Consider the following 19,894-nt stretch of genomic DNA (forward strand, 5'->3'; position numbering starts at 1 on the left):
GCCGCTGATGCAGCGCTCTACGAGGGCCGTCAACAACGTTAGCCTCAATAATAGTCTTCGATGCACTTATTCTCAAACATCGTAGTGAGTGAGTGAGTGTCTTAATTTCTTTCACGAATAATATCACATATAACAATTAGTTCAATGTTCATGTACGTCTGCTATTTTCATTATAGTATCCCAATTAAATATTCAACAATTATTTCCAACACACTGAACCTTCATCACACACAATTTATCTTTGAGTACAGACACTGATTAAGAGCCATGATCGGTCATGTTACGAATTCTCTCAATTTCAGTCTGGAGAACTACACAACACTGGCCATTCGCTGAGTGGTCGATTTCAGGCTTCTTGTATCTCACACAATTTATGCATTTCTTCTCAGCCATGGTGCACTTAGTCCATGTAGTTCTTCATTAGGTTCTGATTTATAGGGAAAAACTAGCGGACTACTTCGCTATCATCTGCTCTAAGTATTTGGGGTGTTTGAACTGAGCCAGGTGATGTTACTGCGGTAGTGACGTCGGGTGTAGTTCCCTGCATGCGGGGGCCGGGGCACCACATACAGCGCCCTGACGCGGAAGGAAGGGGATGAAGAAGAGGATGCGGTGATGATGGAAACAGGCGAGAAGTGATACGCGGGGGAAAGGGAGAGGAGGAGGAAGGTGGTTTTGCCGACAGACAGAGCACGTGGGGAAGAAGGATGAGAGAGGATGCACAGACAGGGAAGACAAGCTACCCAGAAGGGGGAAAAGGGGAGGGAAAAGTCTTAGGGGAAAGGAGCCGCAGGGAGGGTGGGGGCTCTACACGAGTGACAGAAAAAGGAGAGGCGTGACAGTAATTGAAAGAGGGGGCAGAGAAGGGAAAAGAGAGAGAGAGAGAGAGAGAGAGAGAGAGAGAGAGAGAGAGAGAGAGAGAGAGAGAGAGAGAGAGAGAGAGAGAGAGAGAGAGAGAGAGAGAGAGAGAGAGAGAGAGTGGGGCAATAATGAGAGAGGGGACAAAAGAGGGAGAGGAAAGAAGAGGGGGAGAGGATGGGAGCTCCGGGAGAGGAAAGCTGAAGGGAAGGGGGCAGCTAGGGGGAGGAGAGAGGGGGCAGAGGGAGAGTGGTAATAGTGGCCCTTGTGCCTGGCAAAGGCCCAGTCTTGTCTAGAACGTGCCAGAGACCGGACCATAGCAGCAGCATCTTCCTCAGCTCAGTGCCCAGTGCCCCGCCCTTGGCCCGTCTGTGCCTCGTCTCCTCCTGCATCCAGTTTTTCTTTCGTGATATCAAGGCGTGTTTCTTTTTATCAGGTAAGAGAAAGAGGGGGGACTTTGCTGTTTATTTTTTTCCTTGAACGCATATGAGATTGAGGTGTGTGTGTGTGTGTGTTTATCAGTCAGTGTATCTTCAATATTAACCTGGAACAGTTATATGTATTTATATATTAACAAAACCAGTATAAAAGGAAATGAAAATTAAAAACTTGAAAAATAAAAATAAATGGAAGAAAGTACGTAATAAACCCAGTGAGCAGGTGCAAAGAACCTTACCAGTACAACCCCTTCGATGAGGCAACACTTCCTCTTATCCTTCTGTCTTCATATCCACTACCACTGGCGTCCACTGCCTTGTGACGTGACCTGACGAGCGGCGTTAAGGGGGGTGGCTCTTGCTCACGACGGGGCTAAGACAAATTAATACCATATACCCACAAACTCGCACTGACCCTCCATTCACTACGTATCCATTCTCCTAGCACCTTCACACACACACACACACACACACACACACACACACACACACACACACACACACACACACACACACACACACACACACACACACACACACACACACACACACACACACACACACACATACACACACACACACACACAGATAGATGGATAAATAGACAGCTAGATGGAAATTTCTAAGCTCCTTGAAATAGGCCTATACAATTCACAATATATTATTAAACTTATGGTCCAAAATATTATACATAACAATAATATAATAATACGAGGGATACGTACAAATACAAAACGCCCATAAACACACACACAAACACACACACAAGAACAACAACAACAATAATAATAATGACAAGAACGCGGTCTCAAGGTCTTGTGGCGCGGCATTAACTCGTGCGGGACACTCACACCCCGAGCCACCTTCAATAAAGAATACCTAATGACCTGTTTTTCGAGTCCGTCTTGTTGTTGCTGCCGCCGAGAGCGTGACTCACTTACGCGGGCGGGGCTCAAGGCGTGGCCGAGGGAGGGACGACAAGAGCGGCGTGAACCTGACGTGCTGCCCCGACAACAACGACAATCAACGAGTTTCGGAGGAAGAGTCGCCCGCATGAACATGGAAGGATCGATTTTCTTAAACGCTTCCGGCTCAAACATCAATCATTTCTAAGGCCCAAAATAGAGGATAAACGCATTCTCATGAGTCTTTTTTCACATTCACGGTGCAGAGGCTTAGTCAAACTACCACCTGACTCATGAGATTACCCATGGAAATGTCCACAACTCCTGCGAAAGCCTTGTTGAATGTGTGTGACTGGGTTCAGAGAGGTGCAAGAATATGGCTCTCATTCTTCAAAGATCTGGTGACTATATGATTCCTTTTCTTTTCATACCAGGGGTCAGCCTTTCTATATTTTGTTTTTGTCAATTATTTATCTTCTGGCTCACTTTTTTTTTTACCGTTCAAAGTTAATACGAACCCTACTACTGTTACTGTTACTGTTACTGTTTCACCTATAACGATGACGACGACGATGACAACTACTCTTACTCCTGCTACTACTACTATTACTATTACTATTACTATTACTATTACTATTACTATTACTACTACTATTACTATTACTATTACTATTACTACTACTACTACTACTACTCTTACTCTTACTCTTACTCTTACTCCTATTACTATTACTATTACTATTACTACTACTACTACTACTACTACTACTACTATTACTACTATTACTATTACTCCTACTACTACTACTATTACTATTACTACTACTACTACTACTACTACTACCACTACTACTACTACCGCAAAATTCTCATGCTATATGTACTACAATCCTTCTGCTCCTCCTCCTCCTCCTGACTAACCCTTATCTTTCTTTTAACTAACTAAACAGCTCCCCAAAAAAGTCTACCGAACAAAAGCACCACCACCACACTATCAAGCTACACTGGGTGCCTGGCCATGTGGGCATCTTGGGCAACGAGAGGGCTGATAGTGCCGCTCGTAGTGCAACGCAGCGCACAGATCCAGATATCACCACTCATCTCAGTCTGGCTCAGATAAAATCTCAGGTCAATGCAGCAGCCCTTCGGTCCATCTCACTTGACTTGAGGGATCACGTTGCCACATGCTCTCGTTCCGCCACTTATTACACAACAGCCACCAAACAAGAGCCTTTAGTCCTCCCTCCCAGGACAGCACCGCTCGGATTTCTGTGTGCATCACAAATTTGTGACCGCCCTGAACCTTGTGAGCACTGCCTTGAGGAGGACCATGAACCTCTTCTCCACTATCTGCTCCGATGCCCCGTCACGCAGCATCTCCGCAATTACCCTCATGACCAAAATGCATCAGATACAGAAAAAGCTGCAGCAGTCGTCGCCTCGTCGAGGACTGAGTCACCCTTGTGAGTCACTTCTTGCCCTCTGCAAAAATTGTCCTCCACCGCGCTGAGTTCCCATGTATTACTGCTCCTCACTGACGGGCTCATAGGTTAGCCCGTGTCTCTTTACCTCAAAAGAGGCAATATTAACAACAACAACAACAACAACCACCATCACCACCAACAACAACATGGCACATTCCACCCTCCTCCACCCACACCCTCACCCATTTCAACCCCAAACTCAACCCACATGTCCCATCCTTCCCTTCCCCAGTCTGTCGCCCAAACTCTTTTCTTCCCTTACTCTCGCCGGGGTCTTCTTTCTTAGCTCCTCTGTGAGTGGATGGCTGTGGTGAGGAATAAACGGAGGGGATAGGGAAGGGTGGGTAAGGGAAGGAAGAAGGAACAGTGGTGAGGAGAGCTGGTGTGATGGAGAAGGGAGACTATGGGATGGAACGGGAGGGGAGAGAAGAGATGAAAAGATACAGGGATGGAGGGTATAGGAGTGAGAGCTTTAAAGAGTAAGATAGGTGAGAGATGGAGAGCAAGAGGATTAAATTAAAGAAGAGGCGGAGGGACGTAAGGATGGACGTAAGAGGTGACTGGATGATTTTGAGCGTGGGTGTAATGACATGCAACTCCCGTGGAAAAGAAAAATGATCCAATTACGACATTAAGAAGCTGTAGTCTATTTTAGTGGCTAAGTTTAGTGTTTCTTGCCAAGGTTAGCGATTAGCAATGGTTCTTCTCAGGTATTAGCGATTCTTCACGTCCCTTCAGCATGGTATAGAGATTTCGCGCTTGCACACACACACACACACACACACACACACACACACACACACACACACACACACACACACACACACACACACACACACACAGTTTTAGTTATGAGCCTCCAGATACATCGTCATCTTAATAATTGAATTACAGAAACAAATAAAATAAAGTCAAGAAAAAACGAGGCCGTACACTAACAAGTAATACAAGGAAAATCATACAGGAAACAGAACGAAAAATGACACGTAGCAATAAAACAAACGTGAAATAATATATAAAAAAAAATACAAGGGTGACGATAATAAAAATGACATAAGAACTGTCCGCATTAGGAAGCAACAACAACAACAACCCAACAACCACGTTCGCAAAAAAAAAATATATATAAATAAATATAATAAAAAATAAAGAGCGGGAAAAAAAATATCTCTTACTCATCTGACGTCATTCGAGCATGTTGTCAGAGGGGAAAGGGAAAAAAAAACGTGTGCGATTTAGAGTAGGAATAGCAAAACAGAACAACCAAGAGGGCAGAGGATAATACGAGAGTAACTTGAAGCAGGGTTACAAGGGAGGAGGAGGGAGGTGGATCGAGGAAGGGGAATATACGTGAGTGGCGAGGGACAGGTTTTAATTCTACCGCACAAGAGATGATGCAACAGACAGACAGAGAGTGGGTAACCATAACAAGTGACAGGAAGGAAAGTAAGCGACAGAGCACGCATCAAGTGACACGTGGGCGAGGAACGAGAGTGATAAGTGTGACAGTGGGAAATGAAAGAGTGACAGGATGTAGGAGAGGCGGAAAAAAAGGGCACAGGGATGAGAGGAACGACGGGAAAGAAAGGAGTTGAATGGCAAAGGGAAAGGCAAAGAGAGGAGACGAGAAAGATTGACCCAAGGAAAGAGGATGAAAGGGAAAAGGTGTAAACTAGGGAAAGATGGCACATAAGAACAAATCGAGAGGTGGAAAGAAAGGGCACAGGGTTGAGAGAAATGACGGGAAGGAAAGGAGTTGAATGGCAAAGGGAAAGGCAAAGAGAGGAGACGAGAAAGATTGACCCAAGGGAAGAGGATGAAAGGAAAAAGGTGTAAACTAAGGAAAGATGGCACATAAGAACAAATCGGGATAAATATGACCGAGTGAGACTAATAAAAATAAAGGAGGTAAAAGGAAAAGGGCGGAAAAAAGTGCCACATAAGAACAGAAATGGGCTAAATAAGAGAAGGTGAAAGACTAATAAAAAGGAAGGAGGTGAAGGGGAAAGGGTGCAAAGGAAAGATAATATATAAAATAAACACAGAAATGGGCTTGCTAAGACTTAAGGGTAGAAGATAAAAGGGAAGGAGGTGAAAGGGGAGATAACACATAAAAAGAGAAATGGAATAAACAAGACTAAGGAAAGGAGATGAGAGGGAAGGAGGTGAAAGGGGAAGATAACACATAAGTACAGAAACTGGTGAATGTATCTGACAAGGAGAGGAGAAGTGAGGGACAGGGAACATGGCAGAGGAAGCAGAGTGGGTGCATCTGTATACACACACATCTCGGCAGGGTATAGGGCACAACGGGGGGGGGGGGGGGGGGGGAAATTTTAAAACAGAAGTGGAGAAAAGTAACAAGGCATGGAATGGGCAGGGTGAGCAGGGTACATGTGTCGGTCCATTTGTCTTGGCAGGGCGACTGCTCCTTCCCTTGTCTTTCCAGGCCGTTGAGTTTATGGTTCTTGTGTTTATTTTTGTCCTTCATCTCCTCTTCCTCTTCCGTCTCTGTTCTTTCCTGCCTTCTTTTTATACCTCCTTTCTTACTCTCAATATCTCACCTCCACTTCCGTTTCATTTACCCTTTCTTACTCAGTTTTTATTCCACTCTCTTCTCCTCTCCTTTCTCCCATTCCCACCAGCACTCCCTTCCGTTCTCCCTTTGCTCTCTTCCTGCAAACAAAGATATTCACTCAAGACTCTACTCTTTCTTCCGCTGGTTATACACACACACACACACACACACACACACACACACGTTACTTACTATGATCGCTTTTTTTCGTGTGTGTGTGTGTGTGTGTGTGTGTGTAGGAATGCGAGGTGGAAATGTAAACATGTGTCGGTTGCTGCGCTGCTAAGTGTAAAAAAGAGCAGAGGAACGTGACGGCGGGGTAAAAGCAACACACACACACACACACACACACACACACACACACACACACACTGATACCGACCACGCCTCCCACGCCCATGTCCAGGAAGAGATAGGAAGAGAGGGAGGAGGAGGAGGAGAGGTTTTCCCTAGGGTGAACACCTGAACAGATCTCCGAAAGGCCAGGCCAGGTGCATCTCCCACGGAAGAGGCCTCCTCACGCTACCCGCCAGTTCAATGTATAACACAATGCTAAAATAAAAAAAAACTTCAATATAGTTATAGCTGACCTGATGAAAACAAAGAGACCAGCAATAGTAACAAGAAAACAAGGGGAGAGAGGAGGAGGAGGAGGAGGAGGAGGAGGTAGGGGGGGTTGAGAGTGAAAGATCTCCACGTTAGAAAGATTTGTTTAAAACTGTATAATTGTCAAGACTTTCATGTTTATGTTCAGTATAAAAACAGGAATTACTCGATTATTTGTCTTTGATATTTAGGGGCAAACCTGTTAAATAAGCACTTAAATATTGAGCAGTTTTTCAGTCTGTTTAGCAGTATCTCGGCTCATCTGCAAACACTTCAGTTGCACGTGTTTGTTTCTTGCATGTTTCCCTTGGTATGTCCGCGTTGAGCCGCCTGGACGACAAGCGTGACGGGGAGGAGGCGAGGCGGACGAAGCCGCCAAAGATAGACATGATCTGACCGCCCTAACTAATTCTTCGTCCCACCTCTGACGGTCTACACACACACACACACACACACGGAGCCACACACACGCAGTTCCCATCCTCTCTTACCTCCTCCCTCCCACCCTCGACCACGCCTCTTCGTTTTCTGTCAACACACACACACTGAGCCACACCCACGCAGTTCCCATCCTCTCTTACCTCCTCCCTCCCACCCTCGACCACGCCTCTTCGTTTTCTGTCAACACGGCCACAGCCACATAAACTTCTATATATCTTTCGAATCACTCTTCTTTCTCCCCTGTTTAGTTTTTCTCGAGTTGCCTCCCAAGCTTTTCTCTTCTCATGCATCATACACACACGTTTGCAATGCTTCTCTCCTCTCTCACACTCGTTTCCTCGAATCACTAAAGAGAGGGATGACCAAAATGATGCAAACATATTAAAAAGACTAAAAAAGCTCGTTTTACATTCTTTGTCAAGGCGTAAATTACCAAGTGATTCCTTTACTTTAACTACTCATCCACCGGTGTTCCTCTTACCTCACTCACCTAATACCAACGCACCCATCTAACTCAAGGCCCCCAGCTACTCACTCACCTACCTTGCCCATTAAACCCAACCCAATCAAGCTCAAGCCTCTCATTCTATTTTCTTTGAAGGAGCAGTGGATAACAGGCTTTTTTTGCTTTTCACGTTTTGCACTGCGTTCATTCATCTGTTGTATATATAAAACCATAAGTACTACCCATCTACCACCCATTTCTTTCGCCCACCCACTCAAGAATCCTAATACACTTACCCACCCACCCAGTCATGTATCCCTAACAACTAATGCACTTGCCACGTCCTCCCAAACACCCCCTCTCCCCTTTCTTGCAATGTGAGTGAGCATGGGTGGCAACGGGTTATCAACAACAGAATCAGCAGCAAAAGAGCTTAAGAGGAAATGGAAGGGGATTAATCCTCTTCTAAACCTCTTAATCCTCTTCCATTTCCTCTTAAGAGGTTGAGAAGAGGATTAAGAGGAAATGGAAGAGGATTAAGAGGTTTAGAAGAGGATCAATCCTCTTCCATTTCCTCTTAAAGTAACTAGGTAAGTAGAAGTACCAGCAAGACTAATCCATTTATTCTCCGGTGCTCTTGTCTTATCCCATTGGCTGTTACTGTCGATGTTGTGGTGCTCCGTGCCAAGATGGAAAGAAAAAGATGCTTTATCCCATTCCTGCCTGACACCTCACTGCTGCCGCCCTTACGAGAAGATATATATGAAAAAAAAAGAGAAAGGAAAGAAGAAAACGGAAGTCTATAAACTCTAAAGCCTTAAAAATCACGTCTCTATTTTTTTCCGCCCAGTCACACCATAATTCAACATTTAATAATATCTATATCCGAAAAGAAAAAGAAAAGAAAAAGGAGGCTCAGGGATTTATAGTACGAAAGGATAGTGAGGGAGAAGAGAAGAGGAGAGGAGAGAGAGAAAGAGAAAGAGAAACAGAGAGAGAGAGAGAGAGAGAGAGAGAGAGAGAGAGAGAGAGAGAGAGAGAATGTGAGTCAACAGACAACCAAACTTTTAGACAATGGACTGAGCAGCATCGTTTTATGCACTCAAGAAAGCGAGAGAATGGACAGAGGGAGGATAGTTGGCTGTCCTGATTTCTGAGACGGCATGGACAGTATAAGGATGGTTGGTTGTCAAAGAAAAAGGAGAAGTGCCAAAAAATAAAAGAATATTAAGTTGTCTCGAGGGCAAGGAAGGTTGGCTATCAAGGAAGAGAGAAGTGATTGGTTATCGTGGAAAAAAAGACAAAACAGAGAAGACTGATTAGTTGTCAAGGAACAGAAAATATAAACGACAAAGAGATCTAGATGGTTGGTTGTCAAGAAAGGGAGGAAGGACAAATAGATGAAAGATGATTGGTTGCAAATGAAGGGAGAGAAGGGACAGAGCGAGGATGTTTGGTTGAGGAGAGAGAAAGGACTGAGCAGGTATGGTTAGCTGTAAAGAAAGAGAGAGAAGGGACTGTGCAAGGATGTTTGGTAGTAAAGGAAGGAAAAGAAGGATAGATGCCGTTTGCGGACCTTTGAGTATGTCGCGTGTTCCATTATGGCAATTCTTCCCTCTCACCAATCTGACTTTGTGTTGAGGAGGGGAATGAGCCGCCAATTCTTCTTCTGTGTTGAGGCGAGGAATGAACCGCCACTTCTTCTTCTGTGTTGAGGCGAGGAATGAACCGCCACCTCTTCCTCTTCTTTTTCTTTCTTCTTTGCCGCCATACACCGGATACGCCCCGAGCCTTAAAATAGCCTCATCAGCCTCCTCTTACGTGTAGCTCGCAGGTTAGGCTTGACGAGGCGCGCCACGAGGGGAAGAAATGTTTGCAGATAGGCATTAAGTAATTTTCTCTTACGGGGATTAGTGACGCAACATTAGAGTCAATACCTGTAATCTCAGCGATGCGGCGGCCAGGTGGGTGATTACTGTGGCTCACTCTCACGCTAAATCAACCTTGTATTGGTAAAATTGAAATAAAAACTGAAGTGGTACGATCTTCAGTAATGTCGCTCGGTTTGACGTTAAATATACCTAGCACGTAAAATTTGTACAGGAGAGAGAGAGAGAGAGAGAGAGAGAGAGAGAGAGAGAGAGAGAGAGAGAGAGAGAAAACACAAATACACAGCAAACCTGATCTTTACTTCCTACGGCCTGCATGGCATCCAAACTAAACAGACTTGCCCGACTCACCGCCACGCTCTCCTATCAACAAACAAACAAACACACTGGAAAAGGTCGACTGTAGGACAACGAGCATTGCCACTGGAGACAAAGGTCGGAAAATGAGTCTTTTACTTGGTTGCATCTTTACGTAAACCAGCTTTTTATTCTTCTTCCTTTTCTTCTTTTTTTCTTTTTCTTCTTCTTCTTCTTCCTCCTCCTTATGCCTGTTTCACTTTTCTGTCCCTATCTCGCCCGAGCAGTATCGATTCACAGAAAAGACAATGGGTGATAAACGGTTCGAACGATTTCCTTGTATTGGTTAATCTTTTTCCTCCTCCTCCTCCTCCTCCTCCTCCTCATCATCATCATCATCATCATCATCATCATCATCATCATATTTCACCTCCTCTCCCCCGTCCCGTGATGTAAGGTTTCGTCTCCTCTGCCAACCTAAGGCCTACCTACCTACCTGCCTGCCTACCTTCCTGCCATCCTGATCCACGACTACGCGCGCCAAAATTAGCACCGACACCCACATGACTTCACTCGGCGCTGATGCAAAAACTCGACAAAGAGGAAGACGCACTGACAGGTAAACCGTCTAAATTCTTCCCACCTGAAAACAATGGTAGGAAAAATATTCGACTTGATAATAAAAAATAAATAAAAAATAGATCGAGTACAACGATTTGTATACTTCACGATTAATGCTACTAAATGAAGTTACTATTCGAAAACTGTTTATTCTGGTCTAACTATGAACATGAAACTCTCACGTGAGGCTCAGAAAGGTGAGGTCATGTTGTGTGCGCAGAGAAACAATGCAGCCTTTGACCTCTAACTAAACCATCATCTTTTAAGCAAACAAACAGACGACATATAGCAGTTTAGTCCATGATAGAACTGCTGATTAAAAAATGTATGAATAATGACTGTCGCTGTGCTCAAAGGATTCTGTGAGGACCATATTCTTCAACATTTCGGCGCCCAAACACACACACCAGACAAGGCTATCGCAGGAGTTGACATTTCCACTGAGTAATTTCATGATCCCTGCAGTGGTGGTCTGACAAAGCCTCTGTAACATGAACTTAAAAGAACAGTCATGAGAAAGTAATTAATCTCCTTGTCGGCCTTTGGAATTTCTTAATGTGAGAGGAAGGAAGGTCTGAGAATGCCGACTTTACACACGTCATCCCCTTCACGATCGATGGGAGTATAAATAAGGAAGGGCCCCGCTTGGTCCACACGTGTGCCTCATCGCAGCACGCGTAGTAAAGGGAACGAGTTCGATTAAAGCTTGAGTGCGTGCAGCAGAGAGGAATGTGTCCTTGAGATGTAATGCAATGTGGTTCCAGCGATATCCCATGATTCTGCGTAGACACATATTACCAAAGGCATCAATCCGCTTCTCGAAGTCCCCATTTAGTGTCCATGTCTCACAACCATAGAGTAAGACAGGGAGCACAAGGGTCATACATTTCAGTTTTTTATTACTATATGTAGCATGTTGCGTCCAATGTTATTTGCCATGGGTTTTGGTCCACCTGCCTTCCCTTAACTGGCTGTAAAAAGAAAATCACGCGAAATAATTTATCTTCCCTCTTATCGATCCCACACCGCCACAGTCTCTCCACCTTTCATTCCTTACACTATTACACTGATGGTTCAGTAGATGAGAAGGGTGCTGCTGGAGCTGCGTTTGTGTGCGGCAACCAAACGCATGCCTTCAGGCTCAGCACGGGTACGTCTGTCGTCCTGGTTGAGCTCATAGCAATTCACCAAGCCCTTCGGCACGCCAACAACACACATGATACCACTTTTGTGCTGCACAGCGACTCATTCTCTGCCTTGAAAGCACTCAGCCAAACAAATTTTGCAGATAACGTGCATCTCCTTACCTCCATCTAAAAAGAGATGCACACACTCAGCATGGCGAACAACACTATCAAGCAACACTGGGTGCCTGGCCATGTGGGCATCTTGGGCAACGAGAGGGCTGATAGTGCCGCTCGTAGTGCAACGCAGCGCACAGATCCAGATATCACCACTCATCTCAGTCTGGCTCAGATAAAATCTCAGGTCAATGCAGCAGCCTTTCAGTCCATCTCACTTGACTTGAGGGATCACGTTGCCACATGCTCTCGTTCCGCCACTTATTACACAACAGCCACCAAACAAGAGCCTTTAGTCCACCCTCCCAGGACAGCACCGCTCGGATTTCTGTGTGCATGACAAATTTATGACCGCCCTGAACCTTGTGAGCACTGCCTTGAGGAGGACCACGAACCTCTTCTCCACTATCTGCTCCGATGCCCCGTCACGCACCATCTCCGCAATTACCCTCATGACCAAAATGCATCAGATACAGAAAAAGCTGCATCAGTCGTCGCCTCGTCGAGGACTGAGTCACTTATTGCCCTCTGCAAAAATTGTCCTCCACCGCGCTGAGTTCCCATGTATTGCTGCTCCTCACTGACGGGCTCATAGGTTAGACCGTGTCTCTTTACCTCAAAAGAGGCAATATTAACCACGACCACCAATACCACCACCACCACCACCTCCACCACCACTACCATTCTTGGAACAGGCGGGTCACGAAGAAGGAATGTTCTTGAACACATCCACAACACAGCTCGTCATGGAACCCACCCTGGCAATAATAATACTTTTCATACTTTTTTTAAGAGAAACGAACGTGTACATCAACTTCCATTACCTTCTTTTTTTGACGGGTCTTGATCTAAATCCCTTACGTTATTATAGTGCAAGAGTGACAAAGCGTAAAAGGCAAGCTTATAGTGCAAGAGTGACAAAGCGTAAAAGGCAAGCAAGTATCTCCTTTAAATCAATAATCTCACCTTGACGATCACCACCAACGTCACCACCACCACCACCACCACCAAACTCGAACACATCAATACCAACCCCCAAATCCCCCAACACCACCACCAGCCCCCTCTCCTTCCCCCTCCCCTCCCGGCCACAGCACCCTTGCCCGTCTTCCCCACCTCACCTCCAGGCACCTGAATGTCCCCTCAACACCTGGTCCCGCAATCCCTCACTTGTAAATAAATGTCACGAGTCGTTGGGTTCATCACTTTCGTCACACGATTGGCAACTGAGCTTCAAAATCACCATACTGCAAGGAGGAGAAGAAAGAGGAGGAGGAGGAGGCGGTGGAGGTGGAGGTGGAGGAGGAGAAGGAACAAATAGAGAAGAAAGAATAAAATGAGCAAAAACGAGAAAAAAACAAACAAAGCAGGAGAAGAATGATGAAGAAAATGAAAAGGTCGAGGAGGAGGAGGAGTGAGAGGAAGAAGAGGAGGAGGAGGAGGAGGAGGAGGAGGTGGAGGAGGAGGAGGAGGTGGAGGAAGAGGATGAGGTGATAGTTCGAGATTTTTTAAGGTGTATGACGTCACACTTGGCACATTGTATATAGTTTAATGAGTGAGAAAATATGCAGATAATTAAAAAAAAAATGAATGTAGATTTATAAAAAGAAAGAAAAATGAAAAAAACCCATAAAATAAAGAAAAAAAAATCTTGATCGTTGACTGCTAAAAGAATGTGGATGAGGTTTATTTGTTTAATTATATAATTCGGAGAGAGAGAGAGAGAGAGAGAGAGAGAGAGAGAGAGAGAATAACACAACATCCAAAATAATCTCAGGACGACGGGGGCCAAGCTTATGGGACTCATGCCAACTCTCTCTCTCTCTCTCTCTCTCTCTCTCTCTCTCTCATATATATACAAACACGTCCTATGAGAAATACTACCCTTCCTCCTTAAAGACAAATGCTTTCTCGCTTCCTCTTTACCATCAATTCATACTTGGCAACTAAAACAAAATAAATAAACCAAAACAAATGTAAGCGAAAGAAATGAAATATGCCGCCAAGCTAACAAGAGGGAAGCCAACAATATCGTATGTCGACAAGGGGTTACGTAAGAAGAACATTTACGTAAGTTTCGCTTCAAGTACTACATTAACAAATTCATCTTCATTGTTCTCACGGAAACGAGGGAGGATGACGACGGTGATGATGAGGATGAGGATAATAATAATATGCAGAAGTGGATACGGTAGTGTTCTTGTGTGTGTGTGTGTGTGTGTGTGTGTGTGTGTGTGTGTGTGTGTGTGTGTGTGTGTGTGTGTGTGTGTGTGTGTGTGTGGGTGGAGGGGGGGGGAGGGGGAGAGGAGGGGCTTGTGAAATAGATGACATATTTTTGTGTATCCATTAACGTGATGAATTAGACAAGAGAGTTTCGGAGGTGAGGGGAGAGAGAGTGAGGGAAAGAAAGAGTGGGGGAGGAGATAAGGGGTGGGAGAGAAGACCTATACGAGAGGGAGAGGGACGAGGTGAGACACGGGGAGAGGGAGTGGGAGAGAGAATGAGTGTGTAGGGGAGACGTAAGGGGAGAGGGTGCCTTACGTGGTTGCTAGTCATGAAGATTTAGTGTTTCTCCTCCTCTTCTCCTCGTTTTGCAAATACCACATTCATCACTACTACTTCTACTACTACTACTACTGCTACTACTACTACTACTACTAGTCTACTGCTACGATTACTATTACTGCTGCTGCTGCTATTACTACTACTACTACTACTACACGATCACTACCAATACTTCTATACAACTTCTTCCCTAACCAGCAGAACCTTCGCAGCCCCCAGCATGGTTCCGCCCGGCTGTTCCCTGGTGATGGTGATGGCAGCGGTCACCGGGAGCCTGGCTGTCACTCCTGCCGTGTCGGAGCTCATCGAACTCACTTACACCTACAACGTGAACGCCCCGACCTCCCCCAAGCTCCGCCAGTTCAAGCAGGAGTTGGTGATGAAAGGCCGGAACAAGCAAAGGCAATGGTGAGGACGAGAGGACGGAAAACATTAAAGGCGCAACAAATACATAAAGAGACGTTAATGGGGTCATAAGTGCTGATGTAAACACACACACACACACACACACACACACACACACACACACACACACACACACACACACACACACCTAAACTACTTTTTGTAAAATGGGAAAACAGAAAGTCTGTGATCAGAAAAAAAAGTGATTTTCTCTCTCCTTTCTCCCTCACGCATGCCCTTTTTCCCTTCGTCCTTCCCTATTCCTTTTAACTCTTCTTTCCTCTTACCCTGCCATTTTCCTTTACTGTATCCTTTTCCAATTAATTTTCTCTCCCCTGACCTTGGCCATAACTAGTAACATCTCTTCAGGGTCGAGCTATACAACATCTGCCTATCTGAACACTCCGGAACTCACATCGACGCCCCGAGGCATTTCAACGAGACGGGATGGACAGTGGAAGCCATCCCCACCGATAGACTGTGGAGGTTACCAGGTGGGTGGACGGTTAAGGGCGGGAGGTGAAGGGTTATGCTGGACGCTAAAGGATGTAGGACGAAGAGTTTCTAATGAAGAGTGGAGGATGGATGGTAGAGAGGACAGTGTGGGTAAAACCTTGCTGATACGCATCGCAGCACCTTACAAACCATACACAAAAAACGCCCTAAAGCTAATCACAGGCTACGCAACTACCACACCTATAGACTATCGACACCATGAAACCAAAGACCTCAAAGTATAGGATCACCTTAACTTGAGAGGCACACAAACTCTCGCCGCAGAAGGATGAAGTGTAAAGGCTCTCTATTTCTAAGTTCATTGGTAGAAGTGGTGCATGTGAATGGTGTGGGTATAGAGGGTGGAGTGTGAAGCTTAAAATAGAGAGTGAAAGGCAAAGATTAGAGGACGATGAATGTACAATGGATGATAGGAAATGGAGAAAAGCAAATCAAGGAAAAAGTGTAAAGTGGTGTGGGGGAAAAGGGTGGAGTGTGAAGCTTGACTGATGACGACTAGCGGATCAAGGACTGCTCTCTCTATATGTTTAATGGCGGGTGTGGTGTGAAGGATGTGGATGTATAGGGTAGAGTGCAAAGCCTGACTGACACCTACTGATGGAGAGAAGTAAAGGATCGACGGTGGAGGATGAAAGATGAACGACAGGGGAGGGCCATTAATATCAAAAGGTGCACAGCCTAGAAATAAAGAGAGGAAGATTGTCCCATCGTAGCCCTCTGTGCATATGTTTGTGTGGCAGCCGTGGTGGTGGACGTGAGCAAAATGATCGGGAAGTCGCAGGAGAAGAACTACGAGGTGACGCCTAAGGACCTGACGGACTGGGAGGCAGAGCACGGCGTGATCCCCGACGGCGCCCTCGTCTTCGTCCGCACGGGCTGGGGCAAGATGGTCAACAACTACTGGAGCTACGCCGGCCTGGACGAGAACAATAAACTCAACTTTCCGGGTAACGAACGGGAAGCACACACGAAAACACAACACACACACACACACACACACACACACACACACACACACACACACACACACACACACACACAGACACCGACACACACACACACACCGACACACACACACACACACACACACACGTCAAAACCTTTCTGCACTAACAGCAAGCTAATGTAAAACTGCCTACAAAAGAGTTTAAAAGGAGTCACTTTGAACAACTGCATAAGAAAATTATACGTTCGACCATACGAATTAAGAACTCTATAGGTGTGTGCAGCGCCAGTTGAACACCACAACAAAACAATTAACACGGAACTATTACTTGAGTCTCACATTCTCATATATTTGTCCATATCACTCGTCTCCGTCAGCCCTTACCACATGGCTACTTAACACGTTCTATTTATCCACTGTCCCGTTCATGAAGTGTATTTTGCCCACCTAAATAAAGTAAACACCTCGTGAATAAAGTATTTTTTCTCTCTATTAGAGTATTTTGTGTACGAATTCAATGACATCCCTTTTTTTTTCCCTGGGCAGGGCTGGGCAAGGAGGCGGCGGAGTGGCTGGTGCACCACGGCCAGAACAACAGCCATTCCACGGGCATCGTCGGCGTGGGCATCGACACGTTATCTCTCGACAATGGGCACTCGGTGCGCATGCCGGCACACATTACGCTGTTCGCGGCTAACATCTACGGCATCGAGAACGTGGCTAACCTCGACAAGGTAAGCAAACATTTATCGACAGGACATGAGCTCCATGCACTAGGCAGGGTATTTGGAAACAGAGTACAAGTGCCTCAGGAACTTTATTCCCCGCAAAATACAGGCCAAAAAGGTGACATGGGTTCCCACAGACCTTGCGCAAATTATAATTATAAAAGCATTGATCACTAGAGATGCAGTCAATGGCAGCAACATCTTTTGTCTACCTTTCAACACCTACTTCACGGTCTACATACACGTGAATATTTCCGTGACATACAATAGCTCTTCTGAGTCTTCTTCACGTTAAGTCGCTTCAGTTTGGCCAAAAGGTTAATTTTTTTAATTAGTTCGCATCCATTTCAGGCAACAAAGTCGATACATCTGTCGCTTTGTTATTTTCAGTCTACCAGCTCTGAAAACAATATCCTCTTCTGACTGACTTTGCACAGTAGCACGAGTTCGGGTATGTTAACCCCCTCCGAACCCTCAGTATATAGTGACCGACGGACACACACACACACACACACAAAAAAAAAAATAAATAAATAAATAAATAAATAAATAAATAAATAAATAAATAAATAAATAAATAAATAAATAAATAAATACATGTACACAAACACACATATAAACACATTCCTGAATATAGTATGAATATGGCTCAGCAGGGCATTGACATTTCCTTATAAAGTATATGTATGGTATAATATTTCTGAACACGGTACTGACATTCCTCTGGGTGATATATAAATGATCTTGAGGCAACTATAATGTAAATGTTTGTTACTGGTGACTTTCGCTATTATGTCATGAAACCAAATTTTTTGTTTACTTTTCTGGAACAAGGAACCCTACTGAATCACAATACAGCGCGAAGTATAAAAAAAAAAATATCTAACTTAATTCACTAACTTTTATTGGAAAAGAAGTTAGTATGAAGACAACTCTAAAACTTTATATGGATTTTTCTCATAAATTTCTATAACTACTTCCTCAGCTTCCGGCGGTCGGCTCGCACGTGACAGTGATGCCCATGAGGATCGGCAAGGGCAGCGGTGCCCCGGCACGTATCATCGCGGAGATTGGTGAAGGACCCATGTCGCTGGCCCCTGCTCTGCGCCCTTTCCTGCCCGCCCTGCTGCTGCCGCTCTTCCCCGTCCTGCGTGCTCCCTGGGGCGTCTAGGCCACTGAGGCGAGGGAATCACAACTCCTCCCTAATCACACACACACAAACCTACTTCAGAGACGTCCTCCAGCAGCGTCAAAAGGCGCCAGGGAAAAAAAACAGTGGGAAATGTTGCTTTCGAAACTATATAATGTGTAATGGACAAGACGTCGTTTGCTGAAGTGTGTTAAAGAAAGGAATATGAAAGTCTTTCTGCATCGCGAACAGACGAGTCGGAAGTGAACGAGTTCGTAGCAAGGATACTGAACGTTAAAGGGCTCAGACATATTTTCGAGTTTCAGCTACAAATCACTAGAACTCAAGATCATGTGTAAACAGTTGTACGACCTTGAGAGGGAAAAATGTATACTGCAATTTCAAGTTTTTAAAAACATGAATAAAACAAATCAAAGAAACTATAGATAAAAGTGTTCCCAAAGTACAGCTCTGTCTCTGGTGCATGCAAACTGAACCAATGTACAAACAAATGCCTTCCAGCCTGCCCCTCACCTCGTGATGCTGAGGGACGTACAGGCGCCTGCCTGCTTGTCCCGTAACAGTAGTGGCCGTAGACTGTAGTTGCCCCGCGACGTGGCTTTTACAGGCATGTGTGATGAAACTATATGTGAATATGTGAATGGATGATTGCATAATAAAACCATGAAATGGAGGTACGTGAGAGTATTCATCACTAATTGCAACAAAGGTATGCGCATTGATTTACCATAAAGATTAACAAGTTATCATCTTTATCATTACTATGATTACAATTATTATTTCCTTATAATTATTATTATTATCATTATTTATCTCTCTTGCTGAAGCCCAGTGCACCTTTAGCTCTTTCGAAGGAAAATTTTGGAGTATGGCAACAAAGATGAAAATAACTTATTAAAAGAAATCAAAGGGTGCAATCACATCACACACACACACACACACACACACACACACACACACACACACACACACACACACACAAGTTTATTAAGCCTCTTCATTCTCATTCAGTGAGGCGGAAGTCATGAGTGGCAACAAGGGCGCAGGAGAGTGGGCTGCACTATGTGACAGGGCGGGGCGGGGCGGGGAGGAGGAGGGGGCAGTGATGGAAGGACGCCAAAGAACACACAAGAAACAGTATCATGCACACATCCAAACAAAATAAAAAAAAGCTACTTTTATAATTCTCATTCTTGAATTTTACCTTCCGAACCAAACCTACCCAACCCTCACCTTTCTCTCGACACACTTGAGAAATAAGAGACCAACATATAAAAAAAATGCATAGGAGTAGACAAGGTCCTTATGTAAACCATTACATATATAGAAACAAGTCGTTAATGATTATCTATAACATGAATGAAAAATCGAGGACATGCCGGAACGCTTTTGCCCTGTTGAGTCTTGTGAATGATAAAATACTTATGCCACTGTAGCCTAATTCGCTTAACATCGTCATGACCTTACAGCTGCATAAAACATGGCTCGGCGGGTATAACATTAAAATTAACATGCAGGAGACGTGCACAAAGGTAACACCAGCACATACCTTGACACCAGCCCGCATCGGCGGCGACTCGTCATGAATTTTTGACAACCTGGAGCCCCTTCACTGCGCCGCCTTGCCCCGCTGTGCTGGACGCTCAAGTTTCCAGTGTGTTGTAAAATTAATGTTGTTTGTCATTTAGCACGACATCTGTTTTTTATTAAAATTTATTCTTG

At 44.8% G+C, this 19,894-nt stretch overlaps 1 protein-coding gene across 3 annotated transcripts; it reads left to right on the forward strand.

Moving 5' to 3' along the window:
* Positions 1-1,138: 1,138 nt before the first annotated feature.
* LOC126996545 (isatin hydrolase-like) lies at positions 1,139-18,849 on the forward strand. 3 transcript variants are annotated; one of them, XM_050857096.1, is made up of 6 exons: positions 1,139-1,294; positions 14,626-14,835; positions 15,202-15,326; positions 16,089-16,295; positions 16,841-17,028; positions 18,008-18,849. In XM_050857096.1, the coding sequence occupies exons 2-6, from the start codon at positions 14,648-14,650 to the stop codon at positions 18,191-18,193; spliced, it is 894 nt and encodes a 297-aa protein (XP_050713053.1). In that variant the 5' UTR covers positions 1,139-1,294; positions 14,626-14,647; the 3' UTR covers positions 18,194-18,849. The 3 variants fall into 3 exon arrangements, with proteins under 3 accessions (XP_050713053.1, XP_050713055.1, XP_050713054.1); XM_050857098.1 differs by having other exon boundaries at positions 1,140-1,294; positions 14,640-14,835; XM_050857097.1 differs by having other exon boundaries at positions 1,142-1,294; positions 14,629-14,835.
* The last annotated feature ends 1,045 nt before the right edge of the window (positions 18,850-19,894 follow it).

This window comes from Eriocheir sinensis, chromosome 10 (genome assembly GCF_024679095.1).
Source record: "Eriocheir sinensis breed Jianghai 21 chromosome 10, ASM2467909v1, whole genome shotgun sequence".
Classification (NCBI taxonomy): Eukaryota; Metazoa; Arthropoda; class Malacostraca; order Decapoda; family Varunidae; genus Eriocheir; species Eriocheir sinensis.